This window comes from Brienomyrus brachyistius, chromosome 9, assembly GCF_023856365.1.
Source record: "Brienomyrus brachyistius isolate T26 chromosome 9, BBRACH_0.4, whole genome shotgun sequence".
NCBI lineage: Eukaryota > Metazoa > Chordata > Actinopteri > Osteoglossiformes > Mormyridae > Brienomyrus > Brienomyrus brachyistius.
The window spans coordinates 18139470-18156824 of NC_064541.1; the positions used below are offsets into that span (position 1 = coordinate 18139470).

Sequence of the window (17355 nt, forward strand, 5' to 3'; positions counted from 1 at the left end):
CGGTGCTTCATGCAGCCTCCGCTTTACTGCTGTAGCGACTTCCTGGGCCACTTATAAGGCTTTGGTGAGGAGTCGGATTACGACATAATTCACTGGCGCCATTGTCTAGGACTTGTACAGACAGAACATACAATGAACTTGGACCTAGTTACAAAGTGGTATGGCACCTGGACCTAATTTAAATAAGGTGATACCCCCTGGCCCACCAACCCAGGGTGGACAGGAAAGAGAGGATAGCTAGTCAAAGCAAATAAGAAGCGTGGTCACTTTATCGTCACTGTGACAGCAGCAAAGGATAGGGAGTAATAAGAAGACACTACAATGAAAGGTAATTTATAGCGTTGCACTTATGAGCAGGGTTGCCAGGATTTGCCATGAGATTTCTTGCGTGAGTGTTAGTCTGAAAGCGTGAGTGTCACGACAGACGCGTCAGAGCTGGCAACCCTGATTATGACTCTTACTTGCAGTAAATACAGCGTAAACGACATAATTACCTAAAGATGCTTCCTGGCTAAAAGCAAATCAGGCCGTCAACATTGTGAATGGGTTCCATTGAGTGTACATTAGTTGAAACTGCGCACAGTAATCATCCTGCTTACTGTATAATGTTAATTTCATTACTTTTTCGCCGACGGAAAGCCTTTGCAGGTTTGCCAACTCTCACACATCTGGAGTGATTCACAAAACGCTCACAAAAGACATCTAACGGCGAATCCATATTATTCCATTATAAACCTAAAATTAGCTACATCAAAAGCATTGGGGTAGTCTGCAAATCCTGGGGGCTATTTATAAGGTAATAAAACTGTGGTATACATGTAAATATGTGTGCATGTGTGTGCAGACAGTCTCCAATTGAATATCTCACGCCGGCCAGCTATCCAAAGCTGGGAATCCTGCCTTCGTCCCGTAACTATGGCAGAACAAAACATTGATCTGTCACAGCCTTAAAATCCTGGTCTGCAAATATACGTAGGGTATTATCGGATTATGATGCACATTAAAATGGGTTGCATTGTTATATAAGTTCATTTTCCCCCAAACATTAATATTTATATGACTTTTACTTCATTAAGTCTTAGAAATTATTTAGCAATTCTATTGTTATTATTTTTTTTTGCTAAAATATAAGTTTAGTGCTCCTCCCCCTGTCTTTGCTATGGTACAGTCCAAGGGAAGCTCACGATGGCCCGCTTTCACAGAATGGGCAGCTGAGCGCTTGCCGTCCTGCTGTAGAGAGTTTGCTTTTAATTCTCTCATAACTGATTCTGTAAATTCGACTGAGAAGGGTAAACGCAATACGGAGGCTTGCTGGCGTTATAACGATGGCTGCCCCCAAGAAGGGTGATCTTTCTGCCACAGAAAAGGACCTTTTCCAGGTTATTTCTGCAGGTAAGTCAGGTCGTATTAAATGCCCGGCTAATCAAACGTGAATCATTTTCCGTAACTAACGTGTGAAAATATAAGACATTGACAGCAGGAGTTCTCGACAGCTTAGTTGTTAACAGTTTAAATTAAACATTCGTGGTGCTACGTTCATTTGTTATTCTTTTAGCTTGTAGGCAGTTAGCTTATATTGGCTAACGCATTAGGCCGCGCGCACTCATCTCGTGCGACATTAGCTAGCTGGTTAGTTACCTGCCGATTAATGCTGTGGTTTAATTAGCTGCCACTTCAACAGAACAGTATATTTTAAATCAATGTATTTCAAATCTGAAACAAATGAGCTTGCTTGCTATATGCACCGATGCATGAGGTTATATCGTTCTTTCCCCAGCCTAACTAATTTGGTAACCAGTTCGCTATATTTGTTTTCTATCTATTTTATTAGGCAATGTACAGGAAGCTTCACGGTTATTGGGATGTAAGGATGTTCGAGTCAATTGTTTAGATGAGGTAAGAAAAACGTAAGCCTAAGAATGTCGACATTATTGGATACGAGTATATTATATGTGTATTTCCACGCAAAATATATATACTGATATTGCTACCTGTTGGTGTATTTTAATAAATGTCATTGACGTTTATTCATAATATGTAAAAATGAGGTATCTTAATTCTTGTAAGTGTTTCATGAAACGGTAATGTGTAAAATATTGTTTATAAATATGTATCTGGTAAATGCAGAGTATTAATGTTCCCCTTGATTCATTCACACGAATGTACTGCCTGCTTCTACAAACACGTGCACGTGTGATAGAAGAACAAGCGATCTTTCGTATGCAAACATATGGCTATGACTTGAGTGGTCTGTGTTGCACTTAAAAGACCACCATAATAGCGAGGTACCACTAGATGTAGTGCACAGGTTTCTCCTGATACCTTTATTAGGAATGGGACAGATCACAAAGGTCTGAGCGTCATGTACCACACTGTCAGAAGCAGATGTGGCAGCATTTGCTTAATTCTTCTAGATTCGAATTGAAGCTTGTTCTTTTAAAAATTTGACCAGTCACTTTTGTAATATCACTTTTGTTCTGCAGGTTCCTAAAAGCACTGCAATTACAAAAATACAGTGAATGAATAATTTGCATTTGTAACTGATGCTAAAGTTAACTTATAGCGCGATTATTTTGTGATGAGCAATTTAAAGTGTGCGACTCCAAAACTGTTTGGATGTAATGTGTGATGACACAAATAATAGCCTGCTAGACGAACAATGGCATGTTATCATCTGCCAAACAAACACTAGCATGTGTTCTTACCTGTTTGTTACCCTTCTGTCTTCAGTACGGCATGACCCCCCTCATGCATGCTGCGTATAAGGGCAGGGCCGACATGTGCAAACTGCTCCTGCAGCATGGGGCTGATGTGAACTGCAACGAACACGAGCATGGGTACACTGCCCTCATGTTTGCCGGGCTGTCAGGTGGGTGTTGACGAATTAACAGCGGCCCAGAGTGCTCTGTAACACGGTCGGGGACGGGACTCTCAAACCCTGGGCCTTGCTGACCCCACAGGGAAGACGGACATCACCAGGATGATGCTTGATGCTGGGGCAGACACAGACGTGGTCAACTCAGTCGGTCGCACCGCAGCTCAGATGGCCGCCTTTGTAGGTAAGATGGTCTTAGCAGGCTGGTAGGAAGGATATCAGCATTGAGCAGAGAGATGGTTATAAGCATAGGTCCTGTGACCTAAGGCTGCCATAGTTCAAGAGGAGCATGACAAAGAAACTAAGGATGTATGTCTTATAACCTCTTTATGATCCTTTCTTAGTTACCATTGCACAGTGTATCCATGCTCTTTTGAGCGGAGATGCAACAATTTTTCGCTTTATGTTTTTCTTCCTCCCAGGCCAGCATGACTGTGTAACTGTGATCAACAATTTCTTCTCCCGGTCGAGACTGGAGTATTACACGAAAGCCCAGGGTTTGGAGAAGGAGCCCAAGTTGCCTCCCAAACTGGCAGGACCGCTGCACAAAATCATCATGACCACCAACCTCAGCCCCGTGAAGGTAGTAGCTGGTGCTCGAAAATTGTGGCTCCATCTTAGCCCATCCTCTGGGTGTGACCTCAGTTTAGTAGAATAAATGGCATCAGCTGTTCGTGACACACCAGTCCCCTGTGTTTGATATTGCTGCTGGTGAACTGTAACCTATGGCCACTGCCTCCTTCAGATTGTAATGCTGGTGAAGGAGAACCCACTATTAATGGACGTGGAGCCTTTGGAGAAATGCTACAAGGTGCTGGACCTGATCTGTGAGAAGTGCTTGAAGCAGCAGGACATGAACGAGGTACTGGCCATGAAGATGCACTTCATCAGCTGCGTGCTGCAGAAGTGCTGCACCTTCCTCAGGGAGTGTGAGGACAAGTTGGACGCATTCGTCAAGAGGTACCTGCCCGTCAGAGCTGCCGCCTCAGTGTTGTGCCTGAATCCAAACACAGATCTTTGCCCTTTCTTTACCAGTACAGAATTTTCTTTTTACAATCCCTATAAAAGGCCCACTTCCATTCAAACTCTACTCTTCACAGCCTGTTGAAAGGCCGGGACAGCGACGGGTTTCCGCAGTATCAGGAGAAGTTCATCCGGGAGTGTATCCGGAAGTTTCCCTACTGCGATACAACTCTGCTCCAGCAGTTGGTCAGGAGCATCGCTCCTGTGGAAATTGTAAGTCTCTTTCTCCTTCAGGGATATTTGGCAGTACGTCACTCGTCCATTTATGAAGCACTGACTATTTCGTATTTGTCATCAGCATGTTATACAGAGCTGTTGTAATTTCTGCCTTGTCATTTATGAAGATTGATAATATTCATTATTTTTCAGATAAAGAGCCAGTCCTGAATGGTGTCTGAGTGATAGTAGAAGATGCCTCAATTAACATTTACCATGCTTATTGTATCCAGGGTAATGACCCCACAGCCCTCTCGGTTCTGACCCAAGCCATCACCGGCCAAGTGGGCTTCATGGATGCTGAGTTTTGCACTGCCTGTGGAGAAAAGGGGGCCAGCAAAAGGTGTTCCATCTGTAAAATGGTAAGCGTGTCCACAGCCAAGGGACTCGGCTGGGAATTCTGTTTTTAACTCTGGGTCGGTGTGTAGCTCAGTGGGTTAGAAGGTAGATGATTCAGATCCTGTGGTCGCCAGGATAAGAGGGCTCTCGAGCAAGATCCATAACATCAGTTGCTCCCAGAACTGGCAGGTCCTACTTAACTCAGCTGGGATAAAATTGAGAAGTGACTAACAGCATCTGCTGTGTAAATGTTAATGTAAAACCACAGTTAGCAGTTCGGATGCAGGCATGAATGCTTCCTTTGTTGCTGTTTTAAATACTTTTCTAACCGTGTTAATTATAGAGGTACAGTCAAACCTCGGATTGCGAGAAACTTGATTTGCGAGTGTTTTGCAAGACGAGCAAAATTTTTAAATTTTTAACTTGATAAATGAGCGAGGTCTTGCAATACGAGTATTACGTATACGCTTTGTCTGCTGAGCGTCACGTGATCACAACTGAGCTGATGGTTCTTCTCTCTCGCTGCGGGATTGTGGGTAATCGTTTCCCATGCTCAGTGTCAGTCGGCGTGCCTCACTCGTATAGCCAAAATTTAGTAGAAAAGCACCATCCAAATAAGGGCATAGCAGTGCGAGCGATGAATCTGTTTAACGACAATGCAATGTCCACATTTCCGCAAAATCGAAAAGGAGGCAAAAGCGGCTGTCATTGGACAGGTTCCTTGTTAGTCGCACAAAAAAAGAAAGATTCCAGTGAGCCAACAGATAGCAGTGATTCCATTAGTTATAATGAAAGTCCTCCTACAAATTAGCCCTTCTCTTCTCTCTCTCGTCTCCTTCACACCATCCACGATTCTTTTCAAAGGTAAAGTGCAGGTTGATTTGTTTTATGTATATTTACTTTATATTTTGTACTAATCATTTTGATTAGTGAATATTCTTGGGTTGTGGAACGAACCTCGTTTCCATTATTTCTACGGGGAAAATTTGCTTTGATATAGAAGTGCTTTGGATTTTGGTTTTCAGAATGAATTATGCTCGCAGTCCAAGGTTTTACTGTAGTTGTTATTTAACATAGAGTGGTATGTAAACTGAAGCTGTTTCCCTTGTAATCTGCTTACAGGTGATGTACTGTGACCCCACCTGCCAGAAACTCCACTGGTTCACGCATAAAAAGGTCTGCAAAAAGCTGCAGGAGCAGAGGGAGAAGCAGGAGACCAGATCAGCACTAATGATGGACAAGCAAGCTAACGGTATGAGCATTGTTTTGTATTGGGTGTGTCATATCCAGTGTTGGTAGTAACGCATTACAAAGGTAATTCCCCTTCTTTTGACTGTAACAAGTAATGTAGCTAATTACCTTTTCAAATTAAATAACTTAAAGTTAAAAGCACTGAAATTTAAATGAGCTCCTTACTCGTTACTTTTGTCTTGCATGAAAATATTAATGGACAAATGCAGCATATTTCTCTAATTTCCTGTTTATGATCTAATGTCATTTGACCTTACTGTGGCACAATAAATGGGGTGATATTAGGTATGGTGATAGATAAAATTTGTCTTGCACTGTCACAGCAGCAACACTAAAATAAGATGACTACTGAGACAGAACACATGCATAGGCACAATGTTACCGAAATGCGTTAAAATCCATCGGCAAAGCATTTCCCTGAGGTCATTTGCTCACAGTAACAATGTTGCAGAGTTATCGCTACTAAATATTTATTCGACATTCCCTAGGTTGTCTGCGCAATATATTTCAACAGCAACATCATGTTGATGAGATTACTGTGCGCCGTTTAACCTACTGTTGTTTTTCCCGGTTAGACTATATAACCCACAATAGGCTTATGCTGAATATATTTATATACTATAGGCTAGATTTCTTCAGTTTATCCCACTTGTAGGTATATTGTTTAAAACCGTATATCAAACAATTTAACTGAATAAAAGTTTTACGTTCATTGTTTTAGGGATCTTGTCCACTACAATTTTATTGATCATTCCTTTTCAAGATTACCTGGTATATGTTTCAGTATACTGTAAATCAGCTTACAGTTTACACGTGTTCTCCGTGACAATGATAATCATTTTCATCCTTGCCATTTAAATCACTCCTAGACGGGTTTGTGAGAAACTTGCATGGAATCCCTTTACTTCATAAATACCCCTATATGTAGTACAACAAAATCACATCTGTTCTTTGACCAAACCACTATTAAAGCTTGGATTTCTTCAATTGTCCATGCGTCCATTATTATAAGCTTTATTTTTTCTTACTTTGTTTAGCATGCTTTTCTGAGTTAATAACTTTTTCCAAGACGGTGGACGTATTGAGTTTCAGAGACGGGCTGTTTGCGTAACCCATCGACAGTGTTTGCAAGTCCCACCACAAAGTACCAAAAAAGTACCCCAGCTGGTGCCCTGTGTGTAATGGAATTCGATGTTTATTATAAAAATTTCTCTTTGCATGAAATTGCGGTATGACTAGATCATGCTTTTCTTTTTTGTTATACCAGAAGACAACAAGCCTGTGGAGGAGGCGACCGGTTTGGTGCAGGAACTCGCCATACAGAAAGAAGAGGATTCCCCATCTGACCCTTCAGTTGTCCAGCCTGGTCCAGCGGTCCCTGATGCTCCTTCGGTCAATCTGTAACAGGACTTCCTGTGTACAGCGTGTAGACTGTGTAGACTCTGCAGTCTTGATACTGTGACAGTAGCCACATGAAGCAAGATAAGGTCGTGTTTCCCAGCCAGTGAGACCGATGGACGGTAGTGTGAAGAAACCAGTCCGGCATGCGTGAAACACTCAGGCTTCCAGTTTGTTCGGTACAAAAGGGGCGGCCCTAGAAGGCCGCAATGCTACGCCAAAGTTCTGCAGCTCTCTTGCACACAAGTCAACAAGAGTGTCACCGTATATTTGTTCCTTCAGCTGAATCTTAACGTGGACGCTGAAAAACTGCAAACTATGTATATTTTAATGCTGATAAATGTCATTTAAACTGATAAATGTCATATTTTTTTCTTTCTGCATTGTCAGTCATTCCAAAAGAACACATTCGCAGAGGACATCCAGAATATTTACTTTTCCTTGGTAAGCCTTGGCTTCTACTGGTGGTGATTCAGAGAGCAGTTCCTGTCATGGGCTGAATTTGTGACCAACATGCATAGTCTTTTTTTAACTATGAGTGAAATGAAAATTCTAAATAATTATAATTTTCAGTTGACGGGTTATTCATATAAGGACAGCAGTCATAAAAAATGTATAACTTTCTGATGTGAAATAATTGGCCAATATTTAATTTGTCATGCGTTGCTAAAACATTCTTGAGGTTTGAAGGATGTTATAGAAATCATTCTACTACACAGTTGTTTGGTGAATAATTAGTGAACTTTCAACTAGTTGCATCAGCAGTAACTGTGTTTTGGGCATATGTCTTTGCTGACTGGTGTAACAATATTTGCTATGGTTTGTGAAGATATTTCTGTCAAGTATCCCGTTATATATTTGCATTGGTTGTTAGATTGGTCTGTCTCCCCATTTCTAACTTTAGCTTGGACCTTTGGATATAACATGGTTATAGGGTCCTAGCCTGTGTGCAAAGTTGGGCAAAAAACACCAAATTAAAATGACAAATTATTACAGAACACAAGGAAAGAACAGCAGAGCAGGTGAGATATGCAGCTTCTTGCTTGTTGTCTGGTTCTCTAACCTGATACCTGACTGACACAAAATGGACAGAAATATTGAATTTTTAATGTGAACTCAGATCTCCGGTCTTTTTTTATTTTTGCAGAATAGCTTCAAACCATTAAAATGCATGTAGCCAAATTGAACATTAGCGTAGATTTTTTGATACATGCCATTAGCTATGTGGCATTGAGGGTACACTTGCTAAATGTGTGTGTAGAATAACTTTCAACATCGCTGTGTGTAACCAACCACCGCCCCCCACCCGGAATGATGGTGGGCAAAGCCGGGTGTTCTTCTTTTTTTTTTTTATTATTTATTTTACTTTTTACCACTTGTGATTTAACTTGGGTACATCTGTGTGAAAACCATGTGGTGATAATAAATAATATAATTGTAGATTATTGAATTCTTTAAGTAATAAACACGATGTTATTTCAGTGCTAAACAGTACATGCAAGACATGCCTTGTATGTTTTCGACCAAATTTACATGATTATATAGCTTAATTATTGCTGGTTTATTGGTGTATTTACATAGGATTGCATTTTACTTAATACGGGTATGAAGTTGCTCTGATCTTAAGTAGATGGATTTATCTGATATAGAGAGAGACAGGGGAAACACTGATACAAGCACATGCACATTTTATTTTGTGCTTTTTCCATATTCTTGATGGTCCCGGGGTATTTCCATGGGTTGTTACAATCACATGCGGCCTTAAAATGATGTGGCGTGAAATCCTATATTATTCATCCATTGCTTTGGTTGGCAAGTTCCTAATGCGTCTCATGCACGATTCATACAGCAAATCACAGTTATGCCTCTGTGCCAATAAATGGTGGTTTATGCTCCCAAGTGCTGCTGTTTTCATTTTGAGATGTATAATGTATTAACATGGGAAGCGAGAGTGAAGCTGTATGGAAAACCGATACATCTTATCAATATTTAACTCTGAATTAGTGTTAGTTGTTACAGTGGCGACATAAATGTCATCCCACTGTTACCTTATCTGTTCATAAGGATAATAATCAGCAAAAAAAAAAAATCATTTAATTAGTAGTATTTGCAACTCATTCAAATAATGAGAATGATTAGTTTAATATTACTTCAGATTATTTGTCTTGTGTAAGACATGCCTGAACTAAAGTAGATTGGGGTATTTGCCAATCTCAAGGTGTTTGGCCTACACAAATCATCTGAACTTGATGGTGATTATTTTTGGTTCTGCTCTTCTGCTGTGTCTGTACCGGCCTGAAGGGATGATGGTCCAGTCAGTGGAGAATAGTATTTTGGATCTCTGCACTGAAGCATTCACAGTCTGGCCAAGTGCGGCTCTGAAAATGAGCAAAGGTCATGGTAATTAAGTTTTCAATTGCATTGATTATGCAAAATGACTTCCCTGACTGAAGTTGCAAAAATGTATTGTATTCAAACACAAAAACAATAGTGACTGCATAAGAAACATCAATAATATTCATGTTAACTGAACAAATAATTGAAGAGTGCTAGCCTGTCAAAGCAGTGTATGCTAAAGATGAGATTGTACTCTGCATTGAGCAAGAAAGGTACTGCACTTACTATATTATAGTGCTGTGTACACAACTGTAAGAGGATATACTCTAAACTAGATTATTTTTAAAGATTTCACAATTTTTCAATCAATCAAATTTTGAAAAGGGATTTGCATCTCTTTTTTTCTAAAATTACAGCTTGGTCCATGCTTATTGATGCTGTCTTCTTGATAGAGGTTTACCTGAAGTTGACTGCCTTATTTTAGCAGGTCTAAGCAATGAAATGCAATGAGAACGACGCCACTAATCAGAATTAGCAGCAACAGTAAAAGATGAGAAACTGATCTGGTGGAGAGGCTTATCTGTAAAGTTCATCCTTCGGCAAGTCAGGGGTTTGTTGCATCCTTACCAGGACGAATCAGCTCTCAACCCTATTTCCCGCTATTGGACCAAACTCTGCTCGGCGCCCAAACGCCACAGTCTGCTGGACTCTGTGTCTCTCTGGGCTGAACATCTGGAATGCTGAGATTTTTTCCTCCCGTTTCACTTCTGACAGGAGCACATTTATTTATTCTGTCAAAGACGGTCTCTAAGGGTGCCTGTGCACTGTTATTCAATGATGAAATTAGCTAACAATTCAGTGCTATGTTACAAGTCCTTGAATATGAAATAGCAACCATAAATTACAGCTCTTTTATGTCGAGCAAAAGAATTTCAATAAAAGTTAAATGAATGAAGTGCTGGTTAATTAATGATAATACATAAAAGCCTATATTGTTCTCCTTTAGAACATTATTTATTTATGATTTTATATAGTATTTTTGTTACATTTTGTATATTGTATTTAAATATCCTGCAGACTTATGAATGTGAGTGTCTGATGTGTTTTCATTACATTTCGGTATTTCATTCCGCAATGTAGCTGAAAACCATGTTCAATCTTTTTGTAATATTTACCTCTTCTATCCAATATGAGCACAGATGGCAAGTGATGAGCCACATAGCTTCGATACTGAGGGTTTTCTGTGAAAGGGTTCAGGAAAAAACCTGGAAACAGATGTGTATTTTAATAAATCCTAAGTAAGTCTTTTTTTTTTTAATGTAGACCTAAATTTGACAGCACTGCTACATCCTTCGACATAATTTATGGTTAGAAATGTTTCTGCCCAAAAGATTCTTGATAAAAATAACGTTCGGCAGACATCTGAAACTGGTAGTGTTAAGAGAAAAGGAACTGAGGAGACAAAGGGCCACATAGAAGAAGCACAGAGCTATACACAGCGCATCCTTGGACTTACTGAGAGTGTGGAGCTGCTGAGCTCGCCTCAGTTCGGCCACCGACGCCTCCAGATTCTCCAGCTGGTTGTTGTGTAGGAGCAGAACCTGCAGGCAGCTCAGGTAACTGAGGGCCCCTGTGTGTGAGGGACAATCACAGCCAATATTTCTATTTAATAATAATAATCGATACTTTATTGATCCCCGTAGGGAAATTGTCTTTACGCCTCCCACAACTTGCTCTTTTTTCATAGAGGAAGTTGTCTGCGAAGGGCTGCCACCCGTAGCTGCGCCCAGGGAGCTGAGGGTTAAGGGCCTTGCTCAAGGACCCACAGGCTGAGGCTGGGTTTGAACCTGCAACCTTCTGATTACAGGCACACAAGCTTAGCCCACAGAGCAACACACTGCCCATTTAACTGACCAGTAATTGTGTAGTTTAAGAATAAAACGCATTAAGGGGAGAAGTATCCTTTATCTTGGAAACACTAACAGACTAGCTAACACTAACTAACTGGGGTACCCCGGCTGGGACCCCCCCTTAGTTGAGCGAATTTTACCAAGCACCCCCCTATTGACCCCCCCCCCCCCCCCCTTGCTGAGAGACTCCCTTGTCCCCCCCTCTGCCCCTGCTTGGAGGGGTATAGTACTTTTTCCATACCAAAACCCAACCAGTTTATGTTGTCGACTCTATTGTTTATGTTGTCGACATTATTTTACATTAAGAATCATTGCTATAATAATGATTTTGCAAGCAAGTATTACAATATAGCATGAATGTGTACCTGAAATTGAGGTGATTTTATTATTTTGAAGATAAAGTTTGGTCAAGCAGCAGCTGGTAGGCAGGGAGGAGATCTTTGTTATCTGAAAAGTTTACCAAAATCAGTTAAGGCATATACATAAAAATCACCTTTCCATGATATAAAAATGTATTCATTTTAAATAATACATGTTTTCTTATACACCCACCCATATTCTGACTGCAAGTAAGGGTCATAGGGTAATACGTATTTTTTTACCCATTTTAATTACATTTCACTTACAGATGAGATATAAACTTTGCCACATACTACGGGTTGGTTACACATGTAAACTTGTTTTATATACCTACGTTTGTTTAATTTTGTGAGTAGAAAAGTCGGGTTTTTTTTTACTGTAGTTATCATATTAAAGCTTAACAGTTCTATTTAGCTATTTTCCCAGTAATTAAATACGTAACTTGGGTTAAATGACCCATAAATACCCACCGTGTTGTTATTCAGCCATAGGTATCGAAGCATTCGGAATTTTGACAGATTCGGGATCATAACCATTTTTCTAAATCAAAAAACAAGATAAGCAAATATTTGAGCATACGTTGTAAATAGGGTTTTAAACTTGGGGACAGTGTTACTCACTGATTTGCTAGATACAGCTGAGTGATATCGATGGTCCTCTTAATTCCAAAGTTCCGACGAAGGACGTCGATTTTCCGGTGTTCCTAAAATTAATGGCCGATATATATTGCATGTAGATTTTGATGAGATCTCATCGGTAGTGCTTACAATACATATATATATAAAAATCTGCCGCTAAGGGGTTTACCTTTTCACACATGTCCATTCCTTACAACAAACGCGCAGTTGCCGGGGAACGTCGATCCGTAAAGCTCGCTTACCTTATGCTTCCTTTAAGTCCAACAGTGGACTTAACCTACTGGTTAATCCTACTGGCAATAAGGAAAAGTATATTAAATAATTGCAATTTGTAGCTGTCCAATGCTTCACCTGTACTAATCGCTTCACAGAAGAGGCACATATCGATCCCAGCTTTATCAAGGTACTAAAAGTAGACGGATGGAGATAATCACTAGGTGGCAGGATTTCCCTTATAAGTAAAGAAAGTAGAACGCAAACTCCAGAATACACGAAAACCAGTATTGTTATATCAATTAGTAATATTGTTCATTTTTTTAGTGTACATCCATCCAATCATCTTTCTTTTTTGGTAATCCCCTAGGATCTAATAAAAGAAAAGCTTCTAAAAGTTCTATTTGAACTTAAAAGGTGTGGGTTTTCTGTATATTTTTGACTGGCCACTTCTTTGGGAATTAGATTTAGCCTGAATTCTACTCATGAATTCCATTAACTCGTGCCATTTTTTTGTCTTTCCTTTGTTCTTGATACCATACTATGTGCTCTGTTGTCTAGACAGGGTCTCCTGTACCCACCCAACATGTCACACATGGATTCCTGGTAATGAACACGCTCCTGTCATGTTGCTTGTCATTATATTAATAATTGCTGCTAATTTATGAACCTATAAACCAAAACCATTACAATTAACGTATAAAAACCGATTCCATCTTTTACGCTTTTGAAATGACGCCGCGTTTCTCCTTTTAACCCCGCCAACTAGACACCGCGAATAAAAATATAGGCTATTTATATTCATGATACTTATTTTCCATTCATTGATTCCTGAATGTGAGGGGGGTAAAGGAGTTAACCAGTTTCAAGAAAATGTTGGTGGAGTATTAACCAGATTTCCCACATAAAACGATTATTTTTAAAAATCTAATATGTAAATGTTCTCGCATACCTTTAAAGTAGCCCAGGTAATTTCATATTATTTGTAAAATGTCAGTTTTTTTAATAAAGATAAAAGATGTTCATTAAGGCTATGGAAATAGTTTGTCGAGCAGGAGAAACTCGAGGAATAAATGTTCTTGTGAAATAACTTTTTTTATTGCACACTTTAAGTAGGTCTAAATCATGACATGATTTTAATAAACGGAAATACAACATACACTTACTGATCCTTCTGTTCCTTATTTTTCCCTGTGTCATTGCTCCATGAATTCACTAAATGCCTTGTTTCCCATAACGGCATAAATGATTAATTATAATTAGCATGTTAATTTTGAAAGATGCCCAGGTGAAATTGCCCACTTTGGCCCTATCAGATCTGGCCTCCTAATCATCCCCTGTATCTAATGGGTGGGTTTTCTCCTGCCCCTTCACCACCTCAGCTACTGTGAGGTGAGCGTACTGGCACAGAATGACTGCTGTCACATCATCCGGGTGGGGGCTACACAGTGGTGGTGGTTGAAGTGGCCCCCTGTTACTTCAGTAAAGTGCTTTGGGTGTCTTGAAAAGTGCTACATAAATGTAACATACATTCATTCACAGTCAGTTTGAACTAGAAAAAAACGGGTCATAAAACTTTCTTACCGAGGAATTTGTTTCAAATTTGTACATACCATAATGACATTCCTTCCAAATCACATCTTTAAATTAATGTAAATATACAATGAGAAAATGCACAAACGTGCTTTTTACATGATCAGTAGGCCTATATGCATTATTTAAACGGAAATACACCAAATTCTGAATCTATATTATCTGTTGGGAAAATGACAAGAGTAAACGAACTTAAGAAATTCAAAATGAAAAGAACGCATTGATCGTCCCTTTTAAAAGAATAAACTGATTATTTCAGGTATCCGGTGGAAATTAAACATTATTACTGCTATTTATGTTTTATGCTAAATTGTTTTGACTAACTATTAAATTTAGCGGTTGTATGAGATATTACTGATGCATAGTAGTATTTTTTTCGGCTCAAAGAACATGGGCGTGGTGCGAGGCTAGTTACGTTTCTTTCTGAAACTTTCCACCATCTGCACCTGAGCTGCTGCCAAAACAAGAAGCGCGTATATAAAAGTCTCAGAGAAAGGTAACGCAGTACCTTCACGCAGACATCAGAAGAGCGCAGACGGGCAGCGGGAGGTCTGCACTTGTGTTGGACATACGCAAACGCAGCCATGTACATAAACACATGCGCATCTAGCCATCTTATATTTTTGTTCTGCATTATTCTGAAGAACTGTCATACTTTCAAGAACGATGCTACGGAAATCCTTTACACGCAAGTACTTAGTCCGGTTGCAGAGGCTCCGAGTAACACATCCTTGAATCGTGCAAGAAACGGCGGCAGAAACTTGGGCAATACTGAAAGACGTGGTGAGTTTTTGTTTTCCCCTTCCCTCCCAAATTTATACCTATGTTACATCGTCAAAAAAAAAACCCATTGGATATTTTTAAGTGCAGTGAATTAAGTGCTAACAGTTAACGTCTTCATTTTGTATATTAATATTTGGTGGCACTGGTAAACAAAACAAAATCAATCTATTTAAATATTAAAATAAGTTCTCCCATACCCACTTTTGAAACAACAAGTATTCCGGATATGTATGTTCTATTTCCCAGCAACCAGTTATAACTTTAATGGCTTAAAACGATTTTTTTTCAGTTCCAGAAATTATAATATGGTGTCAAACTAAATTTCTTCACAGCTGACCTTGATAATGCTCTCCAGTGACAATATCAGATGCTTTTGCTAAACGGGATGAAGTAAAGTTTGGCAGAGTCGCCTGCATTACATTTCCTCTGGCAGTCTCCCAAAGAAGCCGGAGAGATGCGAGTTAGTTACGCAATGCGTTGAGAGAAGGTGTGTCTCTTGGTGAATGGAGGTGAACTTAGCAGAACAGGAAGTCTCTGATTAAAGACTGTTATGTACCCGGAGCTGGAAAAAAGATTCCATTCACTGGGTGATGCCATTGTCACTGAGGTGTATACTGACACTGTGAATGGGTAGAGGTATCGGTTACAGAATTTAAAAATGTAGCCCTGAGCAAATCTCTGTCAGAGGCAGAACCGGATGACTGTAGATATCTCTGGGGCAAACCATCTTCTTTGATACACATCGAGTCAGGTCAAAGATCACACCACTCAATAAAAAGATAATTCCTGCAAAACTAAGCGTATGTGTGAAATCTCTTGCTTTAGCAAGAAAAAAAAATTGTAATACATTGAAAGCTTTTGCCCTGATACTTACCCAGAAAAGTACTTCATACAATTAATGGATGGATGGAAATGTTCATTTATTCTGTTTCTCTGCAGTGGACCGAAGCCAAGTTGGGTGTAGAGAACTGCGGTCAACTAAATACATCTCTGATGGTCAGTGCACCAGTATAAACCCAATAAAGGAGCTGGTTTGTGCCGGAGAATGCCTCCCAGCGCAGATGCTACCGAACTGGATTGGTGGGAGCTATGGGCGGAAGTTCTGGAGCAGACGGAATGACCAGGACTGGCGGTGTGTGAACGACAAAACTCGCACCCAGCGGATCCAGCTGCAGTGCCAGAACGGGAGCACGCGGACATACAAAATCACTGTGGTCACCTCCTGCAAGTGCAAGAGATACTCCAGGCAGCACAACGAGTCTGCCCACAAGTTTGAGGATCAGTCCCGCGCCCTGCCGATCCAAAAAGTGAATGGCAATAGGAGACATGTCAGGGGAGAGCAGAATGAGAACTGGCACGAAGCAAGACCCAAAAACTAAGTCACCCAATAACCATAGCCCTGGACTTTTACTCACTCTGATGGACATGCCAAGAGTGCACTTGTGGTTCCTGACCCCCCTGCGTGGAGCATGGAAAGACTGTACTGATTGCAGCACGAGCATTTAGAACTGAAGGCAGCCATTCCCTGTTTAACTCCCATTAAAGTTCAATGTGGTTCAAAACAGCAGAAGTCCTCAGTCAGCATTTTGAACATGCTTATTTTTCAGAGTATTCAGACTATTTAAAATGTTGTATATAAAGACCCTTTTCTCTATTTTTAGAAAATGTAGCATGCAAAAAAACTGATATAGGATAAACTTGCATGTCAGAAGATTCCTAAAATTTCAAATAGCACATTTTAAATGTATATATGTGTAAATATTTATATATTTGATTATCAGCTATCAGTTGATTTGAAAGTACAACATTTTGTATAAAACTTTTAAGCATAAAATATGTATATGATGTAATATATGTTTTGTATTGCAACACATTTTTATATATTTTAGTTTTATTTGATAACTGGTATGCTAAGTTTGATGCAGACACTGAGTAACAATGGTGTTAGTAGGCTATAGTGTGTTTAGGCGCACATTGTATGTGTTCTTGTGAGCAGTGTAATAAATTGAATTATGTTGTACTACTTGTTCTCAATCAATTAATTACATGTTCCATGCACGCATAACTTCAAATATATCTGACAGTATACTGTATATACTAAAAGATATTTTCAGGTTTATTTAAATGTATAGGAGAAAAAAAATGTAAATATTTTTAATGTTTTTTTACCCTCACCTCCAATGCCTAAAGCGCACGCATACTCACAGACGATGACATTAACTTGTGCGAATATAACTGTCTCAGCTACCTATTCATTGCTGATAATAGTGCCGTTTCAGGCTCAGAAGTGAGAAGTGTTATTAGAAAGGGATAAATTAACGGCTGGATGGGTGGGTTCCCAAAACTATGAAGTTAATGTGTCTCTCTAAATGTTACGTAATAGGCTGACTGCAAATATTTGGCCATGAGCGTCGGGTAT

General features: G+C 39.7%; 3 protein-coding genes across 5 annotated transcripts; 2 read left to right on the forward strand and 1 right to left on the reverse strand.

The window, feature by feature from the left end:
- Positions 1-1187: 1187 nt before the first annotated feature.
- Positions 1188-7448, forward strand: ankmy2a (ankyrin repeat and MYND domain containing 2a). Its single transcript, XM_049027001.1, has 10 exons — positions 1188-1392; positions 1832-1896; positions 2731-2869; positions 2961-3059; positions 3298-3458; positions 3621-3835; positions 3976-4111; positions 4348-4476; positions 5576-5705; positions 6972-7448. Exons 1-10 carry the CDS (start codon positions 1326-1328, stop codon positions 7106-7108), a joined length of 1278 nt encoding a protein of 425 aa, XP_048882958.1. The 5' UTR covers positions 1188-1325; the 3' UTR covers positions 7109-7448.
- A 1325-nt stretch (positions 7449-8773) lies between these two features.
- LOC125749600 (leucine-rich repeat-containing protein 72) lies at positions 8774-12763 on the reverse strand. 3 transcript variants are annotated; one of them, XM_049027027.1, is made up of 8 exons: positions 12517-12763; positions 12330-12412; positions 12180-12249; positions 11715-11796; positions 10956-11069; positions 10615-10704; positions 10067-10179; positions 8774-9480 (listed from the first exon to the last, which is right to left on the reverse strand). In XM_049027027.1, exons 1-7 carry the CDS (start codon positions 12532-12534, stop codon positions 10076-10078), a joined length of 561 nt encoding a protein of 186 aa, XP_048882984.1. In that variant the 5' UTR covers positions 12535-12763; the 3' UTR covers positions 8774-9480; positions 10067-10075. The 3 variants fall into 3 exon arrangements, with proteins under 3 accessions (XP_048882984.1, XP_048882983.1, XP_048882985.1); XM_049027026.1 differs by having other exon boundaries at positions 10067-10206; positions 12517-12637; XM_049027028.1 differs by lacking the exon at positions 10067-10179 and having other exon boundaries at positions 12517-12760.
- Positions 12764-14629: 1866 nt separating this feature from the next.
- On the forward strand, positions 14630-16959 carry sostdc1a (sclerostin domain containing 1a). The gene is made up of 2 exons (XM_049027022.1): positions 14630-14936; positions 15876-16959. Exons 1-2 carry the CDS (start codon positions 14738-14740, stop codon positions 16313-16315), a joined length of 639 nt encoding a protein of 212 aa, XP_048882979.1. The 5' UTR covers positions 14630-14737; the 3' UTR covers positions 16316-16959.
- The last annotated feature ends 396 nt before the right edge of the window (positions 16960-17355 follow it).

What these genes read in the sequence shown, in the direction of transcription:
- LOC125749600 (XM_049027026.1), bottom strand. An exon ending in TAAAATCACCTCAATTTCAG is followed by an intron (nt 11,070 to 11,714) that starts GTACACATTCAT and finishes CCTCACACACAG; the next exon opens with GGGCCCTCAGTTACCTGAGC. An exon ending in GCTCATATTGGATAGAAGAG is followed by an intron (nt 10,207 to 10,614) that starts GTAAATATTACA and finishes TGCTCCTGTCAG; the next exon opens with AAGTGAAACGGGAGGAAAAA.
- sostdc1a (XM_049027022.1), top strand. Translation starts at nt 14,738, where the DNA reads ATGTACATAAACACATGCGCATCTAGCCATCTTATATTTTTGTTCTGC. An exon ending in GGGCAATACTGAAAGACGTG is followed by an intron (nt 14,937 to 15,875) that starts GTGAGTTTTTGT and finishes GTTTCTCTGCAG; the next exon opens with TGGACCGAAGCCAAGTTGGG.
- ankmy2a (XM_049027001.1), top strand. Translation starts at nt 1,326, where the DNA reads ATGGCTGCCCCCAAGAAGGGTGATCTTTCTGCCACAGAAAAGGACCTT. An exon ending in TTTCCAGGTTATTTCTGCAG is followed by an intron (nt 1,393 to 1,831) that starts GTAAGTCAGGTC and finishes CTATTTTATTAG; the next exon opens with GCAATGTACAGGAAGCTTCA. An exon ending in CCAACCTCAGCCCCGTGAAG is followed by an intron (nt 3,459 to 3,620) that starts GTAGTAGCTGGT and finishes TGCCTCCTTCAG; the next exon opens with ATTGTAATGCTGGTGAAGGA.